Source organism: Balaenoptera musculus, chromosome 9, assembly GCF_009873245.2.
Source record: "Balaenoptera musculus isolate JJ_BM4_2016_0621 chromosome 9, mBalMus1.pri.v3, whole genome shotgun sequence".
NCBI lineage: Eukaryota > Metazoa > Chordata > Mammalia > Artiodactyla > Balaenopteridae > Balaenoptera > Balaenoptera musculus.
The window spans coordinates 23,539,581-23,564,853 of record NC_045793.1 but is presented as its reverse complement, the minus strand read 5'-3'; the positions used below and the strand labels follow the sequence as shown (position 1 = coordinate 23,564,853).

General features: G+C 37.5%; 1 protein-coding gene across 13 annotated transcripts in view; it reads left to right on the top strand.

Annotated features, from left to right (window-relative positions):
• The window catches only part of NRF1 (nuclear respiratory factor 1), a 138,867-nt gene that overhangs the window by 26,275 nt on the left and 87,319 nt on the right, over positions 1 to 25,273 (top strand). For 5 of the 13 annotated variants that reach the window (XM_036863080.1, XM_036863067.1, XM_036863069.1 and 2 more), the window contains 2 exons: positions 10,396 to 10,472; positions 19,547 to 19,778. In XM_036863080.1, coding sequence (XP_036718975.1) covers positions 19,556 to 19,778 — 223 coding nt within the window. In that variant the 5' untranslated portion in view covers positions 10,396 to 10,472; positions 19,547 to 19,555. Of the gene's footprint in view, positions 1 to 323; positions 602 to 7,483; positions 8,134 to 8,611; positions 8,704 to 10,395; positions 10,473 to 19,546; positions 19,779 to 25,273 lie in introns of those variants that run through there. The other 8 variants (XM_036863070.1, XM_036863073.1, XM_036863072.1 and 5 more) reach the window with 8 other exon arrangements.

Here is a 25,273-nt window from a genome sequence, read left to right as displayed (position 1 = left end):
ATCATTTTTCCTTCTTACTACTATGCCTGAAACTTTGATATTTGCTATTCTAATTTTAATTTTGGAAGTAATTCAAGATATACTTTGTTTTAATTTACTCACAAAGTAAATATGGGGATTTTAATTTTTGAATAGGTACTATTCAAATTTAGATGTCTGACACTTTATGAAGTGTTTATGGTAGGGACCATTATTCTATTTAGAAAGGTTTATTTATTGTTATTGTTTACGTTACAAAATCTCTGAGTACTCTTTGTCTTAAATTTTATTTCATATGTTATTGTCCAGCTTAGGAAGTTCTAATTTCTCATTCATTCAATAAACAAATTTGAGTGATTATTGTGAGCCTTGAACAGTTCTAGGTGGTGGGGTAAAGCATTGAATAAAACAGAAAAATCTTTGCCCCCATGAGCTTACTTACTATCTAAAAAGGTAAATAAATATTACATCAGGGGGTAATGAGTGCCATGGGGAAAGTGATGTCTGCTTGAGATTGTCTCCATATCTTTCAGAAGATTAATCCTCAAAAATACCAAGGCTGCAAATGGAAACCTGGGCTGGATATATAACGGACTTCAGATTGACTATCGGTCATTGAGTGGTGTGTAATTTGAACAGATTCCTGTATTTACTGCCTGTTCCCTTTCATACTATCATTTTCACAATTGTGTTAATTCTTAGTGTGGTTCTATTTATTGTTGCTTAAAAATGATACCTTTTGGGGCTTCCCTGGTGGCGCCAATCTGCCTGCCAATGCAGGGGACACGGGTTCGAGCCCTGGTCTGGGAAGATCCCACATGCCGTGGAGCAACTGGGCCCGTGAGCCACAACTGCTGAGCCTGCGCGTCTGGAGCCTGTGCTCCGCGACAGTGAGAGGCCGCGATAGTGAGAGGCCCGCGCATCGCAATGAAGAGTGGCCCCCGCTCGCCGCAACTAGAGAAAGCCCCCGCACAGAAATGAAGACCCAACACAGCCAAAAATAAATAAATAAATTTATTTTAAAAATAAATAAATAAATAAAATGATACCTTCCATAGTGTTTTACAGTTAAAAAACATTTTCATGTTTCATTTTTTTAAGTGGCTATAGCATAATAGTTTTGGTTGAACCATGTGAAATTGCTGATATTTGGCTGTTTTGGACCTACAAAAAGCAATTTCACATTGATCATTCTAATACTGTGCTGTACCTACCTTTAAAAACAAAATATGAACATGTTTTATAAACTGTAAATCACTATTATGCACACTGACAAGACTTAAATTTTGTTTCTGTCACTCATTTCCTGTTTGCTTTAGAGCAATTACTTAACCTCATTGTGCCTCACTTCATCATGGCAGTGAAGATGATAATAATACCTCTTAGAGTTGTGAGGATTACATTATACATTATAATGTGATTATATATGTAAAGGTACTTAGAAAAGCACCTAGCACATAGTAAAGGCTCAATAAGTGTTAGCTATTATTACTATTACTAACCCATGAGGCAGGCATCATCCTTGTCAGTTTTGCAGATGATCAATCAGAAGCTCATAGAGATTTTATGATTTTCCAAGATTATGCAACTAGAAATCAAAACCACACATTTCTCACTCCAAGTTCTGGCCTCTTTCTGCTTGCACTACAGCTATCAGGGAAAGAAAGAAAAGGAAAAAAGAAGAAAGAAAGAGTATTCATATAGTAATTTATAGAGCACATCCTTGTATCTCTCCAACATAGTTACTTTAACTTAGTTATCTTGTTTTCATAGACTGTTTTGACATCCATAAAGAAAAATGTTTGACAGAAATCTGAGATATGATAGATAATTGTGACCTAGTGTTATATTGTTACCTTAGAAAGGGTAATAGTGGCACTTTTATAGCTGATTTGTCCAGAAATGAATGAACCTAAATAATAAATGTTTACCTCAATATTTCTAAGAATATAAGTGCAATTCTTAATTATATTCTTCCAAAAAGGAGCAAAAATAAATGTTAAAAAGCATTTAAAAGCATCTAAAAGCAGTTTTAAAAATAGCAAACTTAAGCCTCCAGTTCACAATATCCTACTCACATTTCCACGTGGAGATATATATATATTAGGCATCTCAGTTGTTCCTCTGACATTCATTCCCATCCCAGTAAATGCCTATTAAGTTCTTCCAGTTGCTCAAACCAAAAACCTTGGAGTCATTTTTAGACTTCTCTCTTTCACTCTACCATGCATCCCAATTGTCAGGAAATCCTGGCAGCTGTACCCTTAAAACATGCAGAATCTAACTATTTCTTACCACCTCTGATGCTTCTACCCTGGTCCAAGCCATGTTCATCTTAAAGTAGCCTTATAATTGGTCTTCCTGTTCCCACCCTTTCCTCCCTTCAGTCTACTCTCATATAGCAGCCCAGGTGACCCTTTAAAAATGTAAATAAGAAAATCAGTTTACATCTTAACCCCTGCTCAAAACCTTCCAAAGGTTTCCCATCTCATTCAGAGTAAAATCCAAAGGTCTTAAGTAGCCCTCAAGGTCCCACAGGCCTGATCCTGGCTAACCTGTTTGACCTCATCTGCTTCTTCTCCCCTAGCTTAGGGTGCTTCAGGCACATGGGCCATTTTGCTGTTCCTTGATCACACCAAGCATGCTCCTGTCTCAGCATCTTTGCGTTTGCTGTTCTTGCTGCTTTGGATACTCTTCCCCTCAAGTATTTCATGCTGTTTCCCTCACTTCCTACAGATGTGAACTGAGAGATCTTGTCAGAAAGGCATTTCTTGGCCAGCACCCTCTCTTGTCCACACCTCTCCTCTCCCTAAAATATTATGTATATATTTGATTAGTTTATCTCCCTCTGGTAGGATGTAAAATCCAAGAAGGGGAGGACTTTTTTTTTATTCACTGCTGTCTCCTGTGTCTACAGCAATGCTTGACACACAGTAGGTGATTTTTATGTATGTATTGAATGAATGAATGAATTGAATTTCTTGGCAAGTCGTTATCTCAATTCTTCTTCCACCGGATTTGATACTGTTGACTTCTCTCTTCATTTGCCTACCATGACACTTACTATCTCCTGATTCTCATTTTTCCTTCCAACTTCTCATTTGTGTTCACACGTTTTTTTCCTTCCTCTATATGCTCCTTTAAATATCCTTAAGTTTCCTTGCTTCTTTTATCATCCCATTTTACGTATTATTCCTGGTCAATTTTATTCATGCTCTGTGCTTTCATTACCATCTCCTTGTTGATGAGTCCCAAACTTACACCTGCATCACAGGCTCCTGCATCAGAGCTCCAGATCTGGGTATCTCATTGGACAGTTCATGTAAATATTGTTATGCACTGTCGTCCTCTGCAAATCTGCTCTTTTACTATTCCTTGTCTTGGTTAAGGAGCCACTCTTTAACCCAGGCCAGAACATTGGCATCATCCTGGACTTACCTTTCCTTCACTGTTCACATCCAGTTGTTCACTAAATCCTTTCCATTTTCACCCCCTAAATATTTCACACGTGCTCTCCATCCCCACTGTCTTAGTTCAGGCCCCCATTAGTGCTCCCTCATGGACCACTGAATTAGTTACCTGACTGGTTTGGTAACTAGGCAGTCTAGCCTCAGTCCTTCCCAAGCGATTCTTCACACAGCTGGGAGGAATGTTTGCTCCTTATCACCTTTAGCAATGCTTCATCCTATAACCTAGAACTCTAAGGGTGGCCAGGAGTTATTGCAGTGGGCTTTTGTGACCTGTGGTTATTTGTAGACTGAATAGATAGTACTGTCTCTCAAAAGTATTGCTTACATTTGAGTTTTCAAATAAATTAAGTAATTTATAGTGTACTCTTTTCATTATCTGGTTTTCTGAATAAATACAATTATCATGTAGTAGAGGTTCCCCTCCCTCCCTTCCCGCCTTCCCGCCTTCCCGCCTTCCCGCCTTCCCTCCCTCCCTTCCTCCCTTCCTTCCTTCCTTCCTTCCTTCCTTCCGTTGTTATAAACGGATCTTCATAATATTAAGTACCACTGAGCTATAAGATGAAGTACAGATTACTTTGCACAGCACATAGGCCCCCACCATCTGGTTTCCCCCTAGCTGAACCTCTGGTGTACTCCATGTTTGGTCATGTTCCATATGCCACACTGTTTCCTCTGCTCCGAATACTTCCACCCCACCCTCCTTCCCAGCTCCCAGCAACACCTCTCAAATAGCTACTCCCGTAAAATCTTTCCTGATCAGAATAAAATCCAGACTCCTTTCCAAGGCCTACAAAGGCCTTTCGTGATTTTTTCCAATCTTGTCTCCCTCCACCGTTTCCCTTTTTACCAGGCTCTTCCTGTGACTGCCTTCTTCTCACCCATTCAGGTCGCAAATCAGATGTGCCTCATCAGAGACCACCCCTCTCCCCAGGCATTTTCTTATCATAGTGCCGTATTTTATCCTCTGCATAGCACGTCAGTTCCAGAAATTCTTGTTTATTCCTTTATGTCTTTATTGTCATGGCTCCCTCCTCCAGAATGTAAGTTCTTTGAGGTGGGACTCTGCCTTCTTGCTTACCACGAACCTGGTCCTCAGTAATTTAAAAAAAAAATTTTTTTTGGAATATAGTTGATTTGCAATGTTGTGTTAGTTTCAGGTGTCCAGCAAAGTGAAGCAGTTATACATATACATGTATCCACTCTTTTTTAGATTCTTTTCCCATGTAGGCCATTACAGAGTATTGAGTAGAGTTCCCTGTGCTATATAGTAGGTCCTTATTAGTTATCTATTTTATATATAGTGGTGTGTATATGTCAGTCCCCAATCTCCCAATTTATCCCTCCCCCACCCTTACCCCCTGGTAACGATAAGTTTGTTTTCTACATCTGTAACTCTATTTCTGTTTTTTTTTTCTTTTTTAAAAAAAAATATTTATTTATTTATGGCTGTGTTGGGTCTTCGTTTCTGTGCGAGGGCTTTCTCCAGTTGCGGCAACTGGGGGCCACTCTTCATCGCGGTGCGTGGGCCTCTCACTGTCACGGCCTCTCTTGTTGCGGAGCACAGGCTCCAGACGCGCAGGCTCAGCAATTGTGGCTCACGGGCCTAGTCGCTCCGCGGCATGTGGGATCCTCCCAGACCAGGGCTCGAACCCCTGTCCCCTGCACTGGCAGGCAGATTCTCAACCACTGCGCCACCAGGGAAGCCCTCTATTTCTGTTTTGTAGGTAAGTTCATTTGTACCCTTTTTTTAGATTCTACATATAAGCAATATCACATGATATTTGTCTTTGTCTGACTTACTTCACTCAGTATGACAATCTCTAGGTCCATCCATGTTGCTGCAAATGGCATTATTTTGTTCTTTTTTTATGACTAATATTCCATTGTATTATGTGTACCACATCTTCTTTATCCATTCCTCTGTTGATGAACATTTAGGTTGCTTCCACGTGTATTGTAAATAGTGCTGCAGTGAACATCTGGGTGCATGTATCTTTTCGAATTATGGTTTCCTCCTGATATATGCCCAAGAGTGGGATTGCTGGATTATATGGTAGCTATATTTTTAGTTTTTTAAGGAACCTCCATGCTGTTCTCCAATTTACATTCCCACCAACCACTGTAGGAGGGTTTCCTTTTCTCCACACCCTCTCCAGCATTTCTCGTTTGTAGATTTTTTTTATGGCCATTATGATCGGTGTAAGGTGATACCTTACTGTAGTTTTGATTTGCATTTCTCTAACAGTTAGTGATATTGAGCATCTTTTCCTGTGCTTTTTAGCCATCTGTATGCCTTCTTAAATATTTGTTGATTGATTGGATTATCAACTCTCTCCTTTGAGCCCCATTCTCCCTATAATTTTCTTCCTTAGCATTTATACATTGCATTGTAGAGTCTTATTATCTTGTTGATAAGAGCATGTTCTTCTCCCTCTAGCCAGTCAGTTGTTGCCAATCTGAAATGATAATAACAATTAGCATTTATGGGGGTGGCGGGGCACTCTGCTGAGTCCTTTACTTAATTACTTCATTTCATTTAATCCTCACACTAACGCTTTGACGAAGGTATTAATACATTATCACCAGTTTATAAATAGGGTGACTGAGGCACATAGAGAGGTTAAGTATCACCATACTAGCAAATGACAGAACTGACTCTCCAGCCCAAGCTTTTAACACAGTACTACTTACTGGTGTCCCCAGATCTTCCTGATTTTTCAAGAGAAGTCAGAAGTCTGAAACTTTTACTCTTATTTCCCTATTTTAAAATGTTGGCAATTCATTCACATTGAAAAACCAAACAAAAAACACTGCAGACCAGACAAAACAAGTATGAAGGGCTGCTTTGGTTTATATGGTTTTCTCTGACTAGACCTGGAGCTGCTTATGGTCCAACCCTTAAGATCCTGGTACTCAAATGCTGGATGGATGCAGCAATCATTTCCTCTTCTGCATCACTTTCTTGCTCCACAATAAAATACAGTAAAATAATGCCTTATGTTTCTTTAGCATGTTGCAGTTACAAGGTGCTTTCATATACATTGTTTGACTTTTTTAAAAGCCTCAATTGATGTTGCCACCATCAAACTGTATATATGTGTCCCTTAGCCCTCAGTTTCACAGTGGATCAGAAGTATAAAATGCAGGAAGTAAACCAGGAAGTGATGAGTGTTAGGCTCACTGCTCAGCCTGCTTTTCAATATTAATCAGTATTGCTGTTGCCCCACTGATCCCATTATGCACAGCTCCATGTGTGTGAAAGCATGCTTTTAAACATTCAGTGTTAATTATTTTAAATTAGTGAGACATACGCTGTCCATAAATTGTGCACAATTTGTGGAAAAAACAGTCAATACTGGGGTTTGGGTTTTTTTTTTTTTTTAAATAAATTTATTTATTTTTGGCTGTGTTGGGTCTTTGTTGCTGTGCACGGGCTTTCTCTAGTTGTGGCAAGCAGAGGCTACTCTTTGTTGCGGTGAGTGGGCTTCTCATTGCAGTGGCTTCTCTTGTTGCGGAGCACGGGCTCTAGGCGCCTGGGCTTCAGTAGTTGTGGCACATGGGCTTCAGTAGTTGTGGCTCTCGGGCTCTAGAGCGCAGGCTCAGTAGTTGTGGCGCACGGGCTTAGTTGCTCCCCGGCATGTGGGATCTTCCAGGACCAGGGCTTGAACCCGTGTCCCCTGCATCGGCAGGCGGCTTCTCAACCGATACGCCACCAGGGAAGCTGGGGTTTTGGTTTTTAGATCTTTACTCTTCTTCATACACTTATTTTTTATTGTTTCTAAATTTACGTAAATAATAATCTATACAAATAATTTATATAAATGGACTTTCATACCATTTAAAATTCAATTTAAAATAATTTTTATAAAATGGTATAATGATTACAAACATTAAAATGTGAGCACAGTTCTCCATTTTTTAAAAAAAAAGTCCCTTGTCCTCCGTTTTTAAAAAAAAAAAAAACAGTTTTGTTCCCTTTCCATCTATTGGAAGTGGGAGTGGGTAATAAGCTAAATAAACCCATGTAATATGGGTGAAGAAAAACATGAAATGATTTGACTGCCCTGGTGCTCACAGAAGACAGTAGCTTCAAAAGACATTGTTTTTTGGCAACTTCATGAGTTGCATTTATTCCTGTGGCTGGGAAGCACGCTGTCAGGCCTCTCAGTCTGTAGGAACCATTCCTCAAAGCAGCTGTATCCTCTAAGGCAGTGATGGTGAGGGTTGAAGAGTGAAGGGAACGGAAGGCATGTTAGAGGGACTGGGATGGGTGACTGCAGGTGCAGTTTGAAAAATCACTGCAGTTCAATATGCATGTTATTTTATAATACAAATTCACTGGCCCCTCAGTAAAACCCTTGGGTTGAAGATATACACATGATAGTGTGGGATAGAAGTTAACGTGACCAAGCCCGTAATGGCTAGAGACTGTGCTCTGGGACAAAGGGTGGGTCTCTGATGGAGCTGTTGGAGCACTTGATTAGAAAGCAGGAAATGTGGGTTTGAGTTTTGGTTTTGCCGCCAACTAGAGCTGCGACTTTGGGTAACTCAGTCTTTCTGGGTCTCAAATTAATCTGTAAAATGAGAAAATCAGACTAGATAGTCTCCAAGGTCTTAGGCATTTTAAGTTTGCCTCTGGTTAAAGGAAAACTCTGTGAGCAGCTGCATCTGACTGGTTGTCAAGGTAAGAAGATATATATAGTTAGGGGATCCAAAGTGAATAATTACAGGTTTTTCAGCCAATTTTATCAGGGTATTCTTTGTGCTTCCTAACAAATTAAATAGCAGAGAAGAGTTGATGATGAAAAAAACATGTCTCCTGCCTTTTCTCTTTCCTTTCCATCCCTAGCCCTACGGTCCAGAGACAACCTTTAAAAACCATTTCACTATTTCTGTTTTTAGCTTCTCTTGGAATTACTTCCGTAAGGCTTAATAATATGTGTAAACTTCTGTTTCTTGATTGATCAACTTTACACAATATCTGTGGACTTTTTTGATATGAAAAATAAGAATTTAAGTCACTTTTTCTACTCCCTCCTTTCTCCATCTCCCATTATTTGATATTTATATTCTTTTTGAAAGTTTTTTAATAATTATCTTTATAATTTTAAATGATAAACTTTTATTTTTTGATCCACCAACTTTCAACTTTCTCAACTTGCCATTTTGTAGAATGGCATTATAAGTGCTCCTGCACTACCCTCTTTCTATATTCCAACTTCTGGGAGCCGTACTCTACTTTTACATCATTAAGGTTAATATTTTTATTTTGTCTTGCATCCCCCAAGTATTATGTACTTACCTTTATGTTTAGATTACTGTTTTTACCACATTACCTTTCTGTGCCTGCTATAATAGCATGTCCAGAATCATAACTATACGATTACTCAAAGTTTTTTTTTTTTTAATTTATTTTATTAACTTATTAATTTATTTTTGGCTGCGTTGGGTCTTCGTTGCTGCGCAGGGCTTTCTCTAGTTGCGAGCGGGGGCTACTCTTTTTTGTGGTGCATGGGCTTCTCATTGCGGTGGCTTCTCTTGTTGTGGAGCACGGGCTCTAGGCGCACGGGCTCCAGAGTGCAGGCTCAGTAGTTGTGGCGCACGGGCTTAGTGGCTCCGCGGCATGTGGGATCTTCCCGCACCAGGGCTCAAACCCGTGTCCCCTGCATTGGCAGGCAGATTCTTAACCACTGTGCCACCAGGGAAGCCCTACTGAAAGTTTTATGTCTCTTAAAAGCTAAGGAAATAATTGAGTATGTACTTAAAGACAACTTAGTAAACCATTCATTTACTCATTTATTCAACAGATATTTATTGAATATCAAACTTGTCATCACAGTGGTATTTATAATAGTGAAATATTGGAAACAACCTAAATGATTTAACTTTAGGGAATTAGTAAAATACCTACTGTACATTTTTATAGGGAATGCTCTGTAAACGTTAAAACATGATGTAAAATGTTAATAACGTGAAAAATTCTGTTCTATATTAAATTTTAAAATATTTCTACAACAGTATATACACAACAGCCTCACTTTTGTTTAAAAAAAAAAAGCATATAAGAAACTCAGGGGGAAAATGCTAGAAGCATGTATACCAAATTGTTAATTTGGTAATGTAGCTATCTCAGGTGGTGGTGATTTCTGTTTCTTTTTTGTTTTTTCCTGACTTGTATTTTCTCATTTACCCAAAAAGAACATGTGTCACTTTTATGATAATACATTTTTTAAACTAAAGATAAAAAATTAGAATTGCCAGTCATAGTTTTTCTTGGAATACTAATGTTAAAATAATCTAGGAGTACCTGATAAGAATTCAGTAAATATTTGTGGAATGAATGAGAGAATGATTGAATTGCAGAGATTCCTAGATCCATAGTATTGACACTTATACATTCATAATATTATCCAGAAACAAGTCCTAGTTCAGTTATCTCAAAAGAAAAATCATGTATTGAAGAATCTAAGAAACAGCTTTAACTGAATGTTGGTTGTGTAAAGGCAAATCCAGCAGGATTGAGGCCCACCACAGAAGCAGCCAGGCAACAGTGCTATATTTCACAGTAAGCAGGATCTGAATAAAAGTGTCCTTTGTGCTTGTGAGATTGAGGGGTGAGTCTTGGGGCAATTTATGTAATTTCTCCTTAATGGAAATTGAGGGAGCCTCTAATCCTGCTATCACATGACAGCTACTTATTTGATTTTTTGGTAATATGGGGAGCAGCTGTGGAGAAATGATTTTTCTGCAAAGAGAGCCAGCTGCATTCTTACCCATTTGCAAATGCCTAGGCGTTACTAAACTTCCTATCCACCATGTTTCTGATCCAGGGATAGCTTCAGCAACTCACCTGCTTTTTGTTTATATTTGTAGCTGTTAATAAGCATCTGAATATTTGAGAATGCATTTTCTAATCCTTTTTTTCATTGTCATCAAAATTCATTAGGTACCTTCTCACTCAGGGCACTGTGACAGACACAGGGTTGTAAGCTGTAATGTGGAGACGACTTTCCTCTTTGGCAGGTGGGTCAGCATCAGTGTTCTTAGAATCACTTTATTTTTAGCAGGTTAAATTACAGTGTAAAGAAAGATTCTGGTGTGAAGGCAGCTGAGAGCTGTTCCTTTGGTCCCCAGACTCCTCCTGAGTCTGGGTGTTCATTCATGTCCTCTTGCTGTGCCATGTGCTTTCACAGGCTGTTGCCTCAGCCTGCAGTCTCCTTTCATTGTGGCACCTGACGAACTCCTGGCTAAAGACTCTGTCCTCCCTTTCATGGTACCTACTCGATGTCCTTGTAGTCCTCTCTTCCCAGTGCTCCTTTAGCCCTTGGTGATATTATCACTAGAATATGATTTTTTTCTTTTTTAAGGAAAAGGCTTTTTTATTTTATTTTTTAAAATTTATTGGCCATGCCGCATGGCATGTGGGATCTTAGTTCCCCGACCAAGGATTGAACCCTCGCCCCCAGCATTGGAAGCTCAGAGTCTTAACCACTGGACTGCCAGGGAAGTCCTGGAAAAGGCTTTTTTAAAGGCAAAAGCCTTCTAAGTTAACTTTATCAATTTGTACTTTTTTTTTTTAAGCTCTTTTAACCCAGGGTCTTTAAGAAATACAGTCAGGGAATTGGGTAGGCAGGGTTTCTATAATGAGTAAAAGAAAGCTTTACTTTTGATTGTGAACACCTGCAGGGTGAGGGAGAGACACGGACAGTCTTTTTTTCTATCTTTGCAGTGTTGAATTTTCACCAAGGGATGGATTTGCTTGAAATATTGTATGAACCTACTCTATTAGAAATTTCTTTCACAACAATTAGAAGCAAGTAATTTCAAAACTTAAGACTAGAATGTAGAAGAACTGCACTGTTCATTGTGATAGTCACAGCCACATGTGGCTATTTATATTAAAATTATTTAAAACTAAGTAAAATTTTAAAATGTAATTCCTTAGTCGCAGTTGTCACATTTCATGTCAGTAGCCACATGTGGTTGGTGGCTGCTATTTTGCACACTGCAAATTTAGAACATTTCCATCATCACAGAAATTTCTGTTGAACAGTGCTGATCTAGAGCCTATAGAAGAGTTGATGTATTTTGAAGTATTTGGTGAAGTAGATTCACCTAACTATTTTCTGTGGAAGGATGTTTATTCTAGTTGAAGAATTTTAAGCAGCTTGAAATTCCCTGTGCTTTCTTTACATTTTTCCTTGGTTGTGGCACCCTCTAGTGTTTCAGCTTTGGTATAGCTATATCATCGTGAAATAACCTGTTTGTGATTTGAGTCCAAGAACGTTAAAATATTTTGGAAAATTTTGTGTGTATATGCATTTTTCTAGGGAGGAGTTCTGTAGCTTTCACACATCCTCAAAAGAGTCTGTACTTCAGAAAAGAACTATGTTCTGATACAGGTCCTTGTATGGTCAAAACTCCTAGTTTGTGATTTATAAGCATTTTTTCTCCCAATGTATAAATTTTTTTCTCCCAATTTATAAGCACTTTTTCTCCCATGTAACTTTCCCTTTGACATTTCTATGCTTTATCTGTCTTTATGTGGAATAGTACTACTACTAGTAATAGGTTACACTTATCTAGCACTTATTATATACCATGTCCTGTTTTAAGCCCTTTTATATGGTGAAACTAAAGCATAGGAGTCAAGTGGGACTTGTCTAAGGTGGTAGTGAGTGGCAGAGTAAGGATTCGAATCCAGTACTCTGGCTCCAGAGTTTGCACTCTTAACCACCCTGCTATGGAAGTGAGGATAAGCCTTTTAGCAGGAACGAGGTGGGTTGGAGAGGACACTTTGCATACTCTTGGAATGCTCTTGTACTGGATTCTTTGGGCCTAGTTGTATAATAAGAAAACAAAACTCTAAATCTCTGCAAGCCACACTGGAAATTATAGTTAGTACCTACTATTGATTTTCAGTAGATAGGCATAGATCTCTCCATATAGTCTGCCAAGAACTTGGAGTGGTAGATGAAGGTCAGAGCTGCCATTGCTACCACATTTTCTTTGGTTTGTCCAAATACCAGATCCAGTATATTCATTGAATAATATGACAGATTTTTTTGTGATTGTTTGTCACTATTATTGCCATAAAAAAGCACTTATTTTATTACTGTGATGTTGATTTTGTGGTTTGCTGGAATGTTAGACTTATTAAGTATCTTATTTAAAGAGCAGGTAAGACAGACTCATAAACAGATAAAGTTTGTGTTTGTATATCTCCTACTTCTTTTTCTGTCTGTACCCCCTTCTCACTTTTGTGTCCCATTTCTCTCTTCCTGAGGCATTTTATACTCTCTAACTTAGCCTCTTTTTAATGATTAATCAAACTCAAGATTGTGTATTCAACTTCCATTGGCGTATGGAAACAAACCCTAGTGGTAGCCTTATAAAAATGTCCTTAGAATCACTTTATTGATAGTATAAAAATGTCAATACATTTTATTGTATTGACATATAAATCAGTGTAAAGTTTTGCTGCTTACCAGCACTCAATGAGTAATTTCAAGAAAGGTACATATTTTCTTCCCTTTGTATCAGTCAGGGCCTAGTAAACCATGTGAGGTACTTCAGAGAATTTAATTGGTTACACAGGTGTTGGAAGACTAAAAGAGCAAAAGTAATCCAGATTTTAATAACCACCCCTTGGGCTGGGGGAACGGAATAGAAGAACCTAGGAGTTCAGAGGGGCCCCCACACAGCTGGTAATCTCACCTCCACGTGGATGCCAGGCAGCTGGTACTCAACCAGCAGGGGAGAAGAGGCACAGCTGGAGTCGGCACATGAGGCTGTCCTCTCTTGTTGGAGCAACTTTAATAAGAATGAAAACAGCAAGAAAATCCCTTCTCCCCGCCTCTTCCCATCTTAACGTGTTGCCTCCCCTTGGTTAAACCTAATGTGAAGCTGGCAGACAAGTCTGGTAAATAAGGTTGGCCAACCCAACCCAGAGTTGGCTATAGAGCAGTTCAGAACAAGTATAGAATAGAGGACTTGGAAGCTGAGAGATGAGATGAATGGCCAGCACAACCTTATAGGAGAATTGTGGAAACTGCAATTGCCTGGGTCTAGCTTTACTAATTATAATGTGCAGCCAATTACCCACAAGCATTTATTAAGGAACAAATTATGATGACTGCTGTTCATAGAGACTTTATGTACCCAGGCCCTGCCTTCAGTGAACTTATAATATTGTTTTCACAAAACCATCCACTCACCCTCAAGTCGTTATGAAGTTGTGTGGTAAAGCTTGTTTTTCTCACATATTGTATAAAAGCATTATTATTAACTGGGTTTCTTGGGTTGTTATTAATATTAATGAACATCTATAAATTTTATCAACATTGGAATGAAAAATATTATGTGATTGCAGTCATAAATTAGTTTTAGATGCTCCAAATTAGGAAGTTAGCCTCACTCAAGGCAAGACTATTTCTAAACTTGAACTGTGCTGTTCTCTTGGTACTTACCATGAGAAAGGGACTTGATTTTTCTAGTGACAGTTTGCTCTAGCATGTCATTTAATTTTAAGTTTCAAAATGATCAGTTTGGAGGCTTTATTACAGTTATTTGTTTTGAAAGTTCATTTTGTTAAAAGTCAAAGTAATACATTCATATGATAAAAGTTCAAATAGAAGGATTTATAATAAAAAATCAATGGCCTTTTGCCACACTCTTCCCCTATACCTAGTCCCACTTTTTAGAGACAGTTACTTTAACTGTTTCTGTTTATAGTTTAACTATTTTGTTTATAGTATTAGCAAGCAGTATTACCTCCATAACTTTAAGAAATATGTCTACTACTTTTTCTTGATTTATCAAACTTGGGCATTTTAAACTTCCTTCTGCATATTACCTCACAGTACTCCCTTCCTCTGCCCTCTCCTTTTGTGTTGCATTGTAATACTAATTCTTATATCTGCTCTTGGTCTGACTCCCTCAATGTGTAAAGATAGGATATTAGTGCTCCTAGCCATTCCTCCACCTCTCTACCCTCTCCTACCTCCTTATCTCTCTCAGCCTTATCTTTGCCTTTACATTGTTATGGTTCATAACTTTTACATTCTGCTTTGTATCATTTTTAATTTTCTGTATTTTTATCTATATTGTAGTCAAAATGGAAAACAATAAACTGCATCATGACTATGGCTTCTTGTTTTTTTTTTTGGTAGATCCCCTGATGTGAGGATTTTTTTTTTTTTTTTCTTCTCTGCAAGTCCTATATCACCCTTGGGCTATTTAAAAGAGAATATTCCTAGGAAGGTCAAATGGATTCCTCTTGTCTTAAGCTCCATTTATTACTCAGAATTAAACCACATTTTACCTTGCTTCTATTTTCCATTTGACTTTCTTGTGCAATTTTTTTTGTTTGTTTGTTTTTTATTTTTGGCTGCATTGGGTCTTCATTGCTGCGTGCGGGCTTTCTCTAGTTGTGGCGAGCGGGGGCTACTCTTAGTTGCAGTGTGCGGGCTTCTCATTGCGGTGGCTTCTCTTGTTGTGGAGCACGGGCTCTAGGCACCCAGGCTTCAGTAGTTGTGGCTCGTGGGTTCCAGAGCGCAGGTTCAGCAGTTGTGGCGCACAGGCTCAGTTGCTCCACGGCATGTGGGATCTTCCCGGACCAGGGCTCGAACCTGTGTCCCCTGCGTTGGCAGGCGGATTCCTAACCACTGCACCACCAGGGAAGCCCCTGTGCAGTTGTTTTAAAGTTTTTCCTGCTCTGGTGAAATTTTGACCTATTACCCTTTGTCTGCCCGAGAATCAAATATTGTCTTTGGCTTTAGGCTTTTTTGGCAAAGGTTGTTGTGTTGAGTAAAATTTCTATCCTAGTTATGAAATTTAGATTCTGGACATGTCTAGGAATTAAGTTGAGCCTCTTGGTTTTCCTGTCCCTCGTTTTGGCTGTAGACACAGTCTTGCTCTGAGACTTTCCCCTAGGCGGTTCTTGCAGCTTTTCTTTTGATATGGTACTGCTATTGATGAGAATAAGGCTTTCTCTTACTTTTAGTTATTTATACCTTGATTGGATATCCTGGACTGCTCTTCCAACTTTGATTTTTAAAATACTCTACACTTAATCTCATTATGTGTGGATTAGACTAAATTTAGCACCCCTAGACATTTTATCCAAATTCCGGTAGCTCCTTAGATATTGTTGACTATAGCTACCAGCATGCTCCTGACCAGAAGATCTGTTTTTCTGAGTTCTCTTCCATTATCTTTAGTCCCACGCCTGCTGGTCCATAATGGCAAAAGTAGGAACTCCTCTGTACAAAGCTGCCCCTCCTCCAATCCCTTATAGATCATATATTAAAGAAGAACCTTTAGATGAAGTATTTGTTGCATACCAGGTGATGATCCAGGCTAAGAAACAGGTTTTAGTAAAATTGCTACCATGTTATGTTATTGTTTGGGGGAATGATTTTTTTTAAATGCTGTGTTGACTAATCTGCTGAACATCACTGGTTCCAGGTAATAGACAGATATGCCTTTTTATTTGGATGTGATGTTTAGAATCACAGTTCATTACATGTTGCCCGGGCATTCATCTTGCTTTTCATATCTGTTCAGAGGAATCATTGTCAGGTCCATTCTCCATTTTGTGCACTCTCATGAAATTATGTTAGGGGCATTGGTTCCCTGTAATTTCCTTATTTTAATGTTTTGGAGAGCAGTATTTGAGCCGTTGGAATTAATAGAATAAAGAAAGGCTTTTTAGATGCCTGACTCAAAATCTTTTGCACACAATTAAGAAAACCATATCCTCAGAGATGGATGTCTAATTTAAAGATGAGGAAATTGAGGCTTAGTCCTTCAAAAGTGGCTGTACCATTTTGCATTCCCACCAGCAATGAATGAGAATTCTGTTCCTCCACATCCTCATCAGCATTTGCTGGTGTTGGTGTTTTGGATTTTAGTTATTCTTGGTAGGTGCAAAGTGTTATCTCATTGTTTTAATTTGCAATTCTCTAACGACATATGATGCTGAACATCTTTTCACATACTTGTCATAGGTGTATCTTCTTTGGTGAGCTGTCTTGTTCAGGTCTTTTGCCATTTTTTAATTGGGTTGTTCGTTTTCAATATTGTTCGGTTTTAAGAGTTGTATTTTGGAACATCGTCTTTTATCAGATGTGTCTTTTACAAATATTTTCTCCCAGCCTGTGACTTGTCTTCTCATTCTTTTTATAGTGTCTTTTGTAGAGCAGAAGAAATTTTTAATTTTAATGAAGTCCAGCTTTTCAGTTCTTTCTTTCATGGATTGTGCCTTTGGTATCATATCTAAAATGTCATCACCATACCCAAGTCATCTAGGTTTTATCCTATGTCATCTTCTTGGAGTTTTATAGTTTTGCGTTTCACACTTAGGTCTGTGATCCATTTTGAGTTACTTTTTGTGAGAGGTGTTAAGTCTGTGTTTAGATTCATTTTTTTGGCAGGTGGATGTCCAGTATTCCAGCACCATTTGTTGAAGACACTATCTTTGCTCCATTGTATTGCCTTTGCTCCTTTGTCAAAGATCAATTGACTGTATTTATGGGGATCTATTTCTGGGCTTGCTATTCTGTTTCATTGATCTGTTTGTCTGTTCTTTTACCAGTACCACACTGCCTTGATTACTGTAGCTTTACAGTGAGTCTTGAAGTCAAGTAGTGTCAGTCTCCCAGCTTTATTCTTCTCCTTCAGTATTGTATTAGGGACTTCCCTGGTGGCACAGTGCTTAAGAATCCACCTGCCAATGCAGGGTACACGGGTTCGATCCCTGGTCCGGGAAGATCCCACATGCTGCATGCACCACAACTACTGAGTCTGCACTCTGGAGCCCGTGAGCCACAACTACTGAAGCCCATGTACCTAGAGCCCGTGCTCTGCAATGAGAAGCCACTGCAATGAGAAGCCCACACACCACAAGGAAGAGTAGCCCCCACTCAGGGCAACTAGAGAAAGCCCACGTGCAGCAACGAAGACCCAACGCAGCCAAAAATAAATAAATAAAATAAAATAAAATAAATATTGTATTAGCTATTCGGGGTCTTTTGCTTCTCCATATAAACTTTAGAATTAATTTGTCAATATCCATAAAATAACTTTCTGGGATTTTGATTGGGATTGCATTGAATCTATAGATCGTTAGGAAGAACTGACATCTTGACATTATTGAGTCTTCTTATCCATGAACTAGAATATCTGTCTATTTTAGTTCTTCTTTGATTTCTTTCATCAACGTTTTATAGTTTTCCTCATGATTTTGTACATTATATGAGATTTATACCTACGTGTTTCATATCTTTGGTTGATAATGTAAATGGTAATCGTGTTTTTTTAATTTCAAATTCTATTGTTCATTGCTGGTATATAGGAAAGCAGTTGGCTTTTGTATATAAACTTTGTATCCTACAACATTGCTATAATTACTTACTCGTTCCAGGTTTTTTTTTTAATTGTTATTGATTCTTTTGGATTTCCTACATAAACAATCATGTCATCTGTGAACAAAGACAGTTTTATTTCTTTTTCTTGTCTTACTACATTGGCTAGGACTCCCAGTACAGTGTCAAAAAGGAGTGATGAGAGGGGACATCCTTATCTTGTTTCTCATCTTAGGGGGAAAGTTTCTAGTTTCTCACCATTAAGTATGATGCTAGCTGTAGATTTTTTTGTAGATTTTTTTCTTAACAATTCGAGGAAGATCTCCTCTATTCCTAGTTTGCATTCTTCCTTTTTAAGGCTGAGTAACATTCCATTGTATGTATGTCCACGTTTTGCTTACCCATTAATCTGTTAGTGAATAGTTGGATTGCTTCCACCTTTTTGCTATTGTGAATAATGCTGCTATGAACATTGGTGTACAAATAGCCCTTTGAGACCCTACTTTCAGTTCTCCCAGCATAGCATCCAGAAGTGGAATTGCTGAATCATATGGTAATTCTTCTTAAAGTTTTTTGAGGACCAGTATGCATAGTTTGATATAAAAGGATGTTCACTTCACTGATGTTTACAATACCAAAAATTTGGAAGCTGCCTTCCTATATATCAGTAGGTGATTGGTTGCATAATTATTGCACATCAATACAGTGAAGTGTTCTTTGGCTATTTAGACAGGTCTGGTAGATTTGTATGTTTTGACATGTCAAAATGTCCAGATATATTGTCAAAGAATAATATATGTATTGTGAACCTCTTTTTATTTTAAATCATATGTATGTATGTATGCTTCAAAAAAATTTTTAAGGTTAGTATACTTCTCTGTAGGTTAGGGAGGGAGAAGAGGGGACAGATCATAAGTACAGTAGGAGAGCAAACCTTTATCTTACTACTGCATCATTTCAGGGTTTATAAGAAACACAGTTTTATAAGCAGAAAAACCAATTTGAATAATCACATTTTTGGGACAAAATGTTTAACTCCCATTTGTGTTTGAAATATAAAGAAAATGTTAAGTATTTTACTTACTGTTTTTATGTCCACAATGTCAAATGCTAGTCACCAGGATCTTTTAAGTATCTTTTTTATCATTATATATAATATCAAGGATATTTTTTTTTTTTTTTTTAAATTTATTTATTTGTGGCTGTGTTGGGTCTTCTTTTCTGTGCGAGGGCTTTCTCCAGTTGCGGCAAGTGGGGGCCCCTCTTCATCGCGGTGTGCGGGCCTCTTATTATCGTGGCCTCTCTTGTTGCGGAGCACAGGCTCCAGATGCGCAGGCTCAGTAGTTGTGGCTCACGGGCCCAGTTGCTCCTTGGCATGTGGGATCTTCCCAGACCAGGGCTCGAACCCGTGTTCCCTGCATTGGCAGGCAGATTCTCAACCACTGCACCACCAGGGAAGCCCAATATCAAGGATATTTATTGTTTTGTGACTTGAGGTATAAAATTAGCACAATGAATTTCCATCAGAATAGTTTCATACAAGGAAAATATTCTACTATTTTTATGTCACATTGGAATGATGCTCCCCATTTCCTATGACTTGGTGTGGTGAGGTATGTAGTAAAATCAGAGGCTTGTCAGAGTTCCTCTGCTCTTGAGGAAAATATCTCTTATTTTAAGCATTGGAATATATTACACACTGAATCCTGTTCTTTGCCTTTTTTCTGACAGTAGATCTTCATGGAGGAACACGGAGTGACCCAAACTGAACACATGGCTACCATAGAAGCCCATGCAGTGGCCCAACAAGTTCAGCAGGTCCATGTGGCTACCTACACTGAACACAGTATGTTGAGTGCTGATGAAGACTCACCTTCTTCTCCTGAGGACACCTCGTATGATGATTCAGACATACTCAACTCCACAGCGGCTGATGAAGTAACAGCCCATCTGGCTGCTGCAGGTAATGTTTGTATTGGGAGCTCTTCATTTCTGGCTTAACTTGATACTGTGCTTATCTGAAAGAACCTAGGATACAGGCACTCACATTTATTGTCATATCATATCTTCATGGTTTCTTTTTAAGCCTTAAATTTATAACTTGTACCTGTATTACACTGAGACTTAAGTTCCAGACTCATGTACTATTAGTGATAAGAACTTTGGTTTTGTTTTTTCCTCCATTCCAGCACTCTTCACTTTTTAAAAGAAATTAATTAATTAATTCATTTATTAATTAATTTTTTTTTTATGGCTGCACTGGGTCTTCATTGCTGCACACGAACTTTCTCTGGTTGCCATGAGCGGGGCTACTCTTCGTTGTGGTGCATGGGTTTCTTATTGCAGTGGCTTCTCTTTGTTGCAGAGCACGGGCTCTAGGCACGTGGGCTTCAGTAGTTGTGGCATGCGGGTTCAGTAGTTGTGGCTCGCAAGCTAGAGCGCAGGCTCAGTAGTTGTAGCGCATGGGCTTAGTTGCTCTGCAGCATGTGGGATATTCCCAGACCAGGGCTCAAACATGTGTCCCCTGCATTGGCAGGCAGATTCTTAACCACTGTGCCACCAGGGAAGTCCCCACTCTTCACTTTTAACTCAAGCATTTAGTCCATTTACATTAAATGTAATCACTGATATATTTGGGTTTAAATTTATCATGTTTACTATATGCTTTCTCTTTGTCTCACTTGTTCTGTTTACTTTTCCTTCAATTTTCTTTTGGAGTGATTGAAAAGTTTTTTTTTTTTCATTTTTTTCTTGTTAGTTTGGAAGTTATACATACTTTTGCTATTAGTGGTACACCTAGAAACATACATCCTTCACTTATTTCAGAGTCTTATGTAAGTGGTACTTTTGTCCTCTTTAGGGATAATGCAAGTTTCTTAGAACACTTGAATTTCATTCCCCTGCTTCTGACCTATATGCTGTTGTTCTGTGTATTAATTCTTTGTATATTTTAAGCCCTATACAACATTATTTTTGTTTTATACATAGTCAATGTTTATTTTCCCCCTTATATCCAACTTGCCTTCTGAGAATTTTTCTTCTGCCTAAAGATAACATTTGATTTCCTTCAGCATGGATCTGCTAGTAGTAAAGTCTCTTAGTTTTTGCTTACCTGAGGATGTCTTTATTTAACCTTCAGTCTTGAAGGATGGTCTCCCTAGGTGTGGAATTCTAGGTTGGCAGTTATTTTCTCTCCTCATATTGAAGATGCTATTCCACTGTCTTCTGGTTTCCATTCTTGCTTTTGAGCATTCAGCTCTTTCATTCTAACAGCTGTTCCTTGGAAGGTTATCTGCCATACAGACCCCTCCTCCACTGCTTTTAAGATTTTCTCTGTCTTTAGTTTTTGTGATATATCTGGCTCTGGATTTCTTCTCATTTATTCTGTTTACAGTTCCTTTAACATCTTGAATCTTTGGATTGATGTCTTTCATCAGTTCTGGAAAATCTTAGCCATACATTTTACTTCAGTTTTGCATCCCCTCCATTCCGTCTCTTTTCCTTCTTTGACTCCAATTAAATATATTAGTCTTCATATTGAAGCCTTTATGTCTCTTTCCTTCTGTTCTGTATTACTACCCTTTTGTCTCTTCATGCTTCATTCTATGTAGTTTCTGCAGACGGTCTTCCAGTTTATTAATTTTCTTCTTCAGCTATGTCTAAGGTGATTTTAAGTCTGTCCATTGAGTTATTAATTTTGGTAATGGTTTTGTTTTCTAGTTTTAGAATTTCTAATTTTTTTTCCTCCCTCCCAAATTTGCAGTATTACAGTTTTCAGTTATTATAGAAAAAAAATTTTTTTTTGTTAATATCCATGAGTAAAGTAAGCGTTATGATTTTACAGGCCATTTGGTCATTTTACTTTCTGAAGTGCCTATGGGTCTGTTCCTGTGATATGTTACTAGTGCTGTTTCTTGTTCATGTTGGTTTTTCTCCTCACATATTGGTTATATTTGGATGAATGCTGGATGTGTGTGTGTTTGGAAAACCATTTTTAGAAATAATTTGGGAACTAGAATAATATTATCCTCCTCTAGAGAGGATTTTTGTTTGCTTCTACCAAATGCCTGAGGGCACTAGCAATCCTGGATCATCTTAATCCAATTTAAGGTTTTGAGGTTTTCTGGGCCTCTAAATGACTGAAAGCTGAGTGATATTTTGTATCATTCTCTTTGCTATTTACATTGTATATTTTGCACTGTGTGGAAGACTACATGTAGACCATGCCTGGATGGGTCTAATATTGTATAAGGAACACTGATGTTAGAAGATATTTAGGAAAAGCTGGACAGGAAATCAATGATCAGAAATGGCCAAAATACTACATTTTTTTTTAGTATATGCTGTATTTAAGGTGAAGAAGACAGCTGCAATGAAAATAAATTTACTCCTGTCAGGTGTTATCTACTGTGTATTTCTGGAATGGTGAATTTAAAAATAAGGCTTAGTGACAAAACTCACATAAAATGTTTGTGAAATATATTTTTGAAATTTTTATACTTCCCAGAAGAGGGCATCCTAACATAATAAATCCAGTTCAACTTCTTTCCTAGGAAGGAAGATGCTTTTGAGGCACAGTTTTGCGACATTACTGTACTGCACTGTCATAGTGTTAAGATTAGCAAAGAACTTTAACCCTTTCATGTGGCAGATGTGGAAACTGAGGCCCAACTGGTAGAAATGATTTACCATTGAATCATTCAACAGTTATTGAGGAATTATCAATATTAGATACCTTATATTATTATATATAGATACTGTGAACAAGACTGGCAAGAGCTTGCTCCTAAAGGAGCTTACAGACCAGTGGTGGAGAGAAGGGTACAAATAAAAAAGTAAAATGATTTCATAAAGCACTGATTGCTCTGAAGAATATAATGAAGTGTAAGGTAAATGGAGCAGGAAGGGTAGCTGGTTACTGCTTTTTCTAATCCTATTTCCTTCTCTCCCTCTACTGAAGTAACCACTATTCTGAATTTGGTCTTTATCATTCTCTTGCATGTCTTTCATATTTTTTTGTATGTGTATGTATCAGTAAACAATATTTAGCATTGTTTTTGCATGTGTTAAATTGTATATAAATGGTTATCACTCTGATATTTTTTGTCTAACAGTGTTTATTTCATTCAGTATTATTTTTCTGAGATTCATTTATGTTGATAATGTGGCTAGATGTTTTCATTTTGACTGTTAATTAGTATTCCATTAATTATCTAAGTATGTTGTATATTGGGAGAGCACTTAGGTTGTTTATAATTTTTTGCTATTTACAATTGCTGCAAATGAAAATTATTTTATATGTTTTCTTGTACGCATTGAGAGATCTCTTGGCTTTGGCTTTCAAAGTTCTTTTGACAGTGTCCCACAGTAATACATTGTGATCTAGAATAAACAGATGCACATATAACTAAAATAACAATTTCTCATGAAGCAATACTTACTCCTACTGCAAGTGACACACTCTCATGTGTTCTAATCTCTTAACTTTATTCCATTTTATTAAAAAAACAGAAACAAAAACTACTCATGAGCCACCAACAGGTGGAAATCCGCAGTTTGAAAAACACTGCTTAAAAAAACAAAACAAAACAAAAACACTGCTTGAGGGTATAACCAGGAGGGGAATTGGAGGGCAAAGACAGTCACATCTTCAACTTTACTAGATATCCCAAGTGTCTTTCCAAATAGTTTTATTCATTTGCATTCCCAGAGGCAGTGTACTAGAGTGCCTGTTGCTTCTCATCCTCATCACATTTGATATTGTCAATTGTTTTTCATTTTTGCCAGTCCGATGGGTATGCAACAGTGTCTCAGTGTTGGTTTAATTTGCTTGTCTGAACAAGAGGTTCCAGCCAGTGAGGGAAGACAAAATAGAGCATCATCTCAGAACTTTATTGACTATTAACTTTTCTTATTTTGCATATTTCCTTTGTCCATTTTCCAAATGTGTTGTCTTTTTTTTTTTTAAGAGTTATTGATATTTTTTAGTACTAGTGTTTTCTTGGTAATATGTATTGCAATTATCTTCTAGTTTGTTGCCCACTCCCTCCCCAATTTTGTGTTACTTCTTTTTGTCCATAAAGATTTTGATTTGTATTATTGTGAAATTATTAGTGTTTTACCTTACAGTTTATGCTTTTGGTGTCTTGTTTAAGCAGTTCTTCTTAACCCTGAGTTTATAAATACTTTCCAATAGTTTATTGTAGAAGTTATAAAGTTTATTTTTGTTGTTTTATTGATGTTTTTGTTTTACATTTAGGCCTTTAATCCACCTGGAATTTATTTTCATGTATAGTATGATGTATGAATCTACTTTCATTATTTTTCCATGCAGACAGTCAGTTGCTCTGGCACCATACTTTTAATCGTCCATCCTTTTCCCACCTCTGTCTTCTGACACAGGAGGGTGTTTGTGAACTCTTGAGTCAGTTGTGTTGGTTTATTTGTCTATCTTTCAGTCAGTTCCACTCTGTCTTAAAGACCGTAGCCTTATAGTAACTACTGATACTTGGTAGGATGAGTGCCTCTGCCTCCTTTTTAAAATCTACAGAAATTGTTTTGGCTATTCTTAGACCTTTGCACTTCCATTTAAAATTTAGAATAAGTTTATCAAGTTCCACACAAAAAAATGGGGATTTTTATTTAAACTGCATTAATTAATTAATTTAGTTAAGCAGCTTTATTCATAATACCTAAAACTGGAAATAGCGAAAGTGACCATCAGTAGAATAATGGATAAACTGTGGTTTATTCATACTCTGGAGTATTACTCAGCAATAAAAAGGAACAATCTACTGATACATACAACAACATGGACGAATCTTAAAAACATTATTCTAAGTGAAAGAAATCTTACACAAAAGGGTAGATACTATATGATTCCATTAATTTGAAGCTCTAGAATAGGCAAAACTAACATAGGGTGAAAAAACAATAATTGTGTTCTTATGGTGGGAGGTACAGTGGGAACTGATTGGGAAGGGACATGAGAGAAATTTTGTGGTGATGATACTATTATATATCTTAGTAGGGGATTGGGTTTCATAGTTGTATGCATTTTTCAAAATTTATTGAATGATTTGTACATTTTGTAATATGTAAATTTTACCTCAAAAGAAAAAACTTGTGAATAAATATTGAACTCTAGCTAATGATATTTCTACTGAAGTATTTAGGGGGATCATACTGCAGTTTACTTTGAAATGCATTAAAAGAAAAACCAATGTGGGTTGATGAACGTGTAGAAAGATGGATAGTTACGTATACTAAAATGTTAATGGTAGAATCTAGGTGGTAGATATATGAATGTTCACTGTAAAGGTCTTTCAACTTTGCTATATATGTTAAAGTTTTTTTTAATATATTTTAGAGTTTTAATAATAAAATGTTGGACTCCCACAACTCAGTAGCATAATAACAAATAACCTGATTTTAAAATGGACAAAGGACTTGAATAGA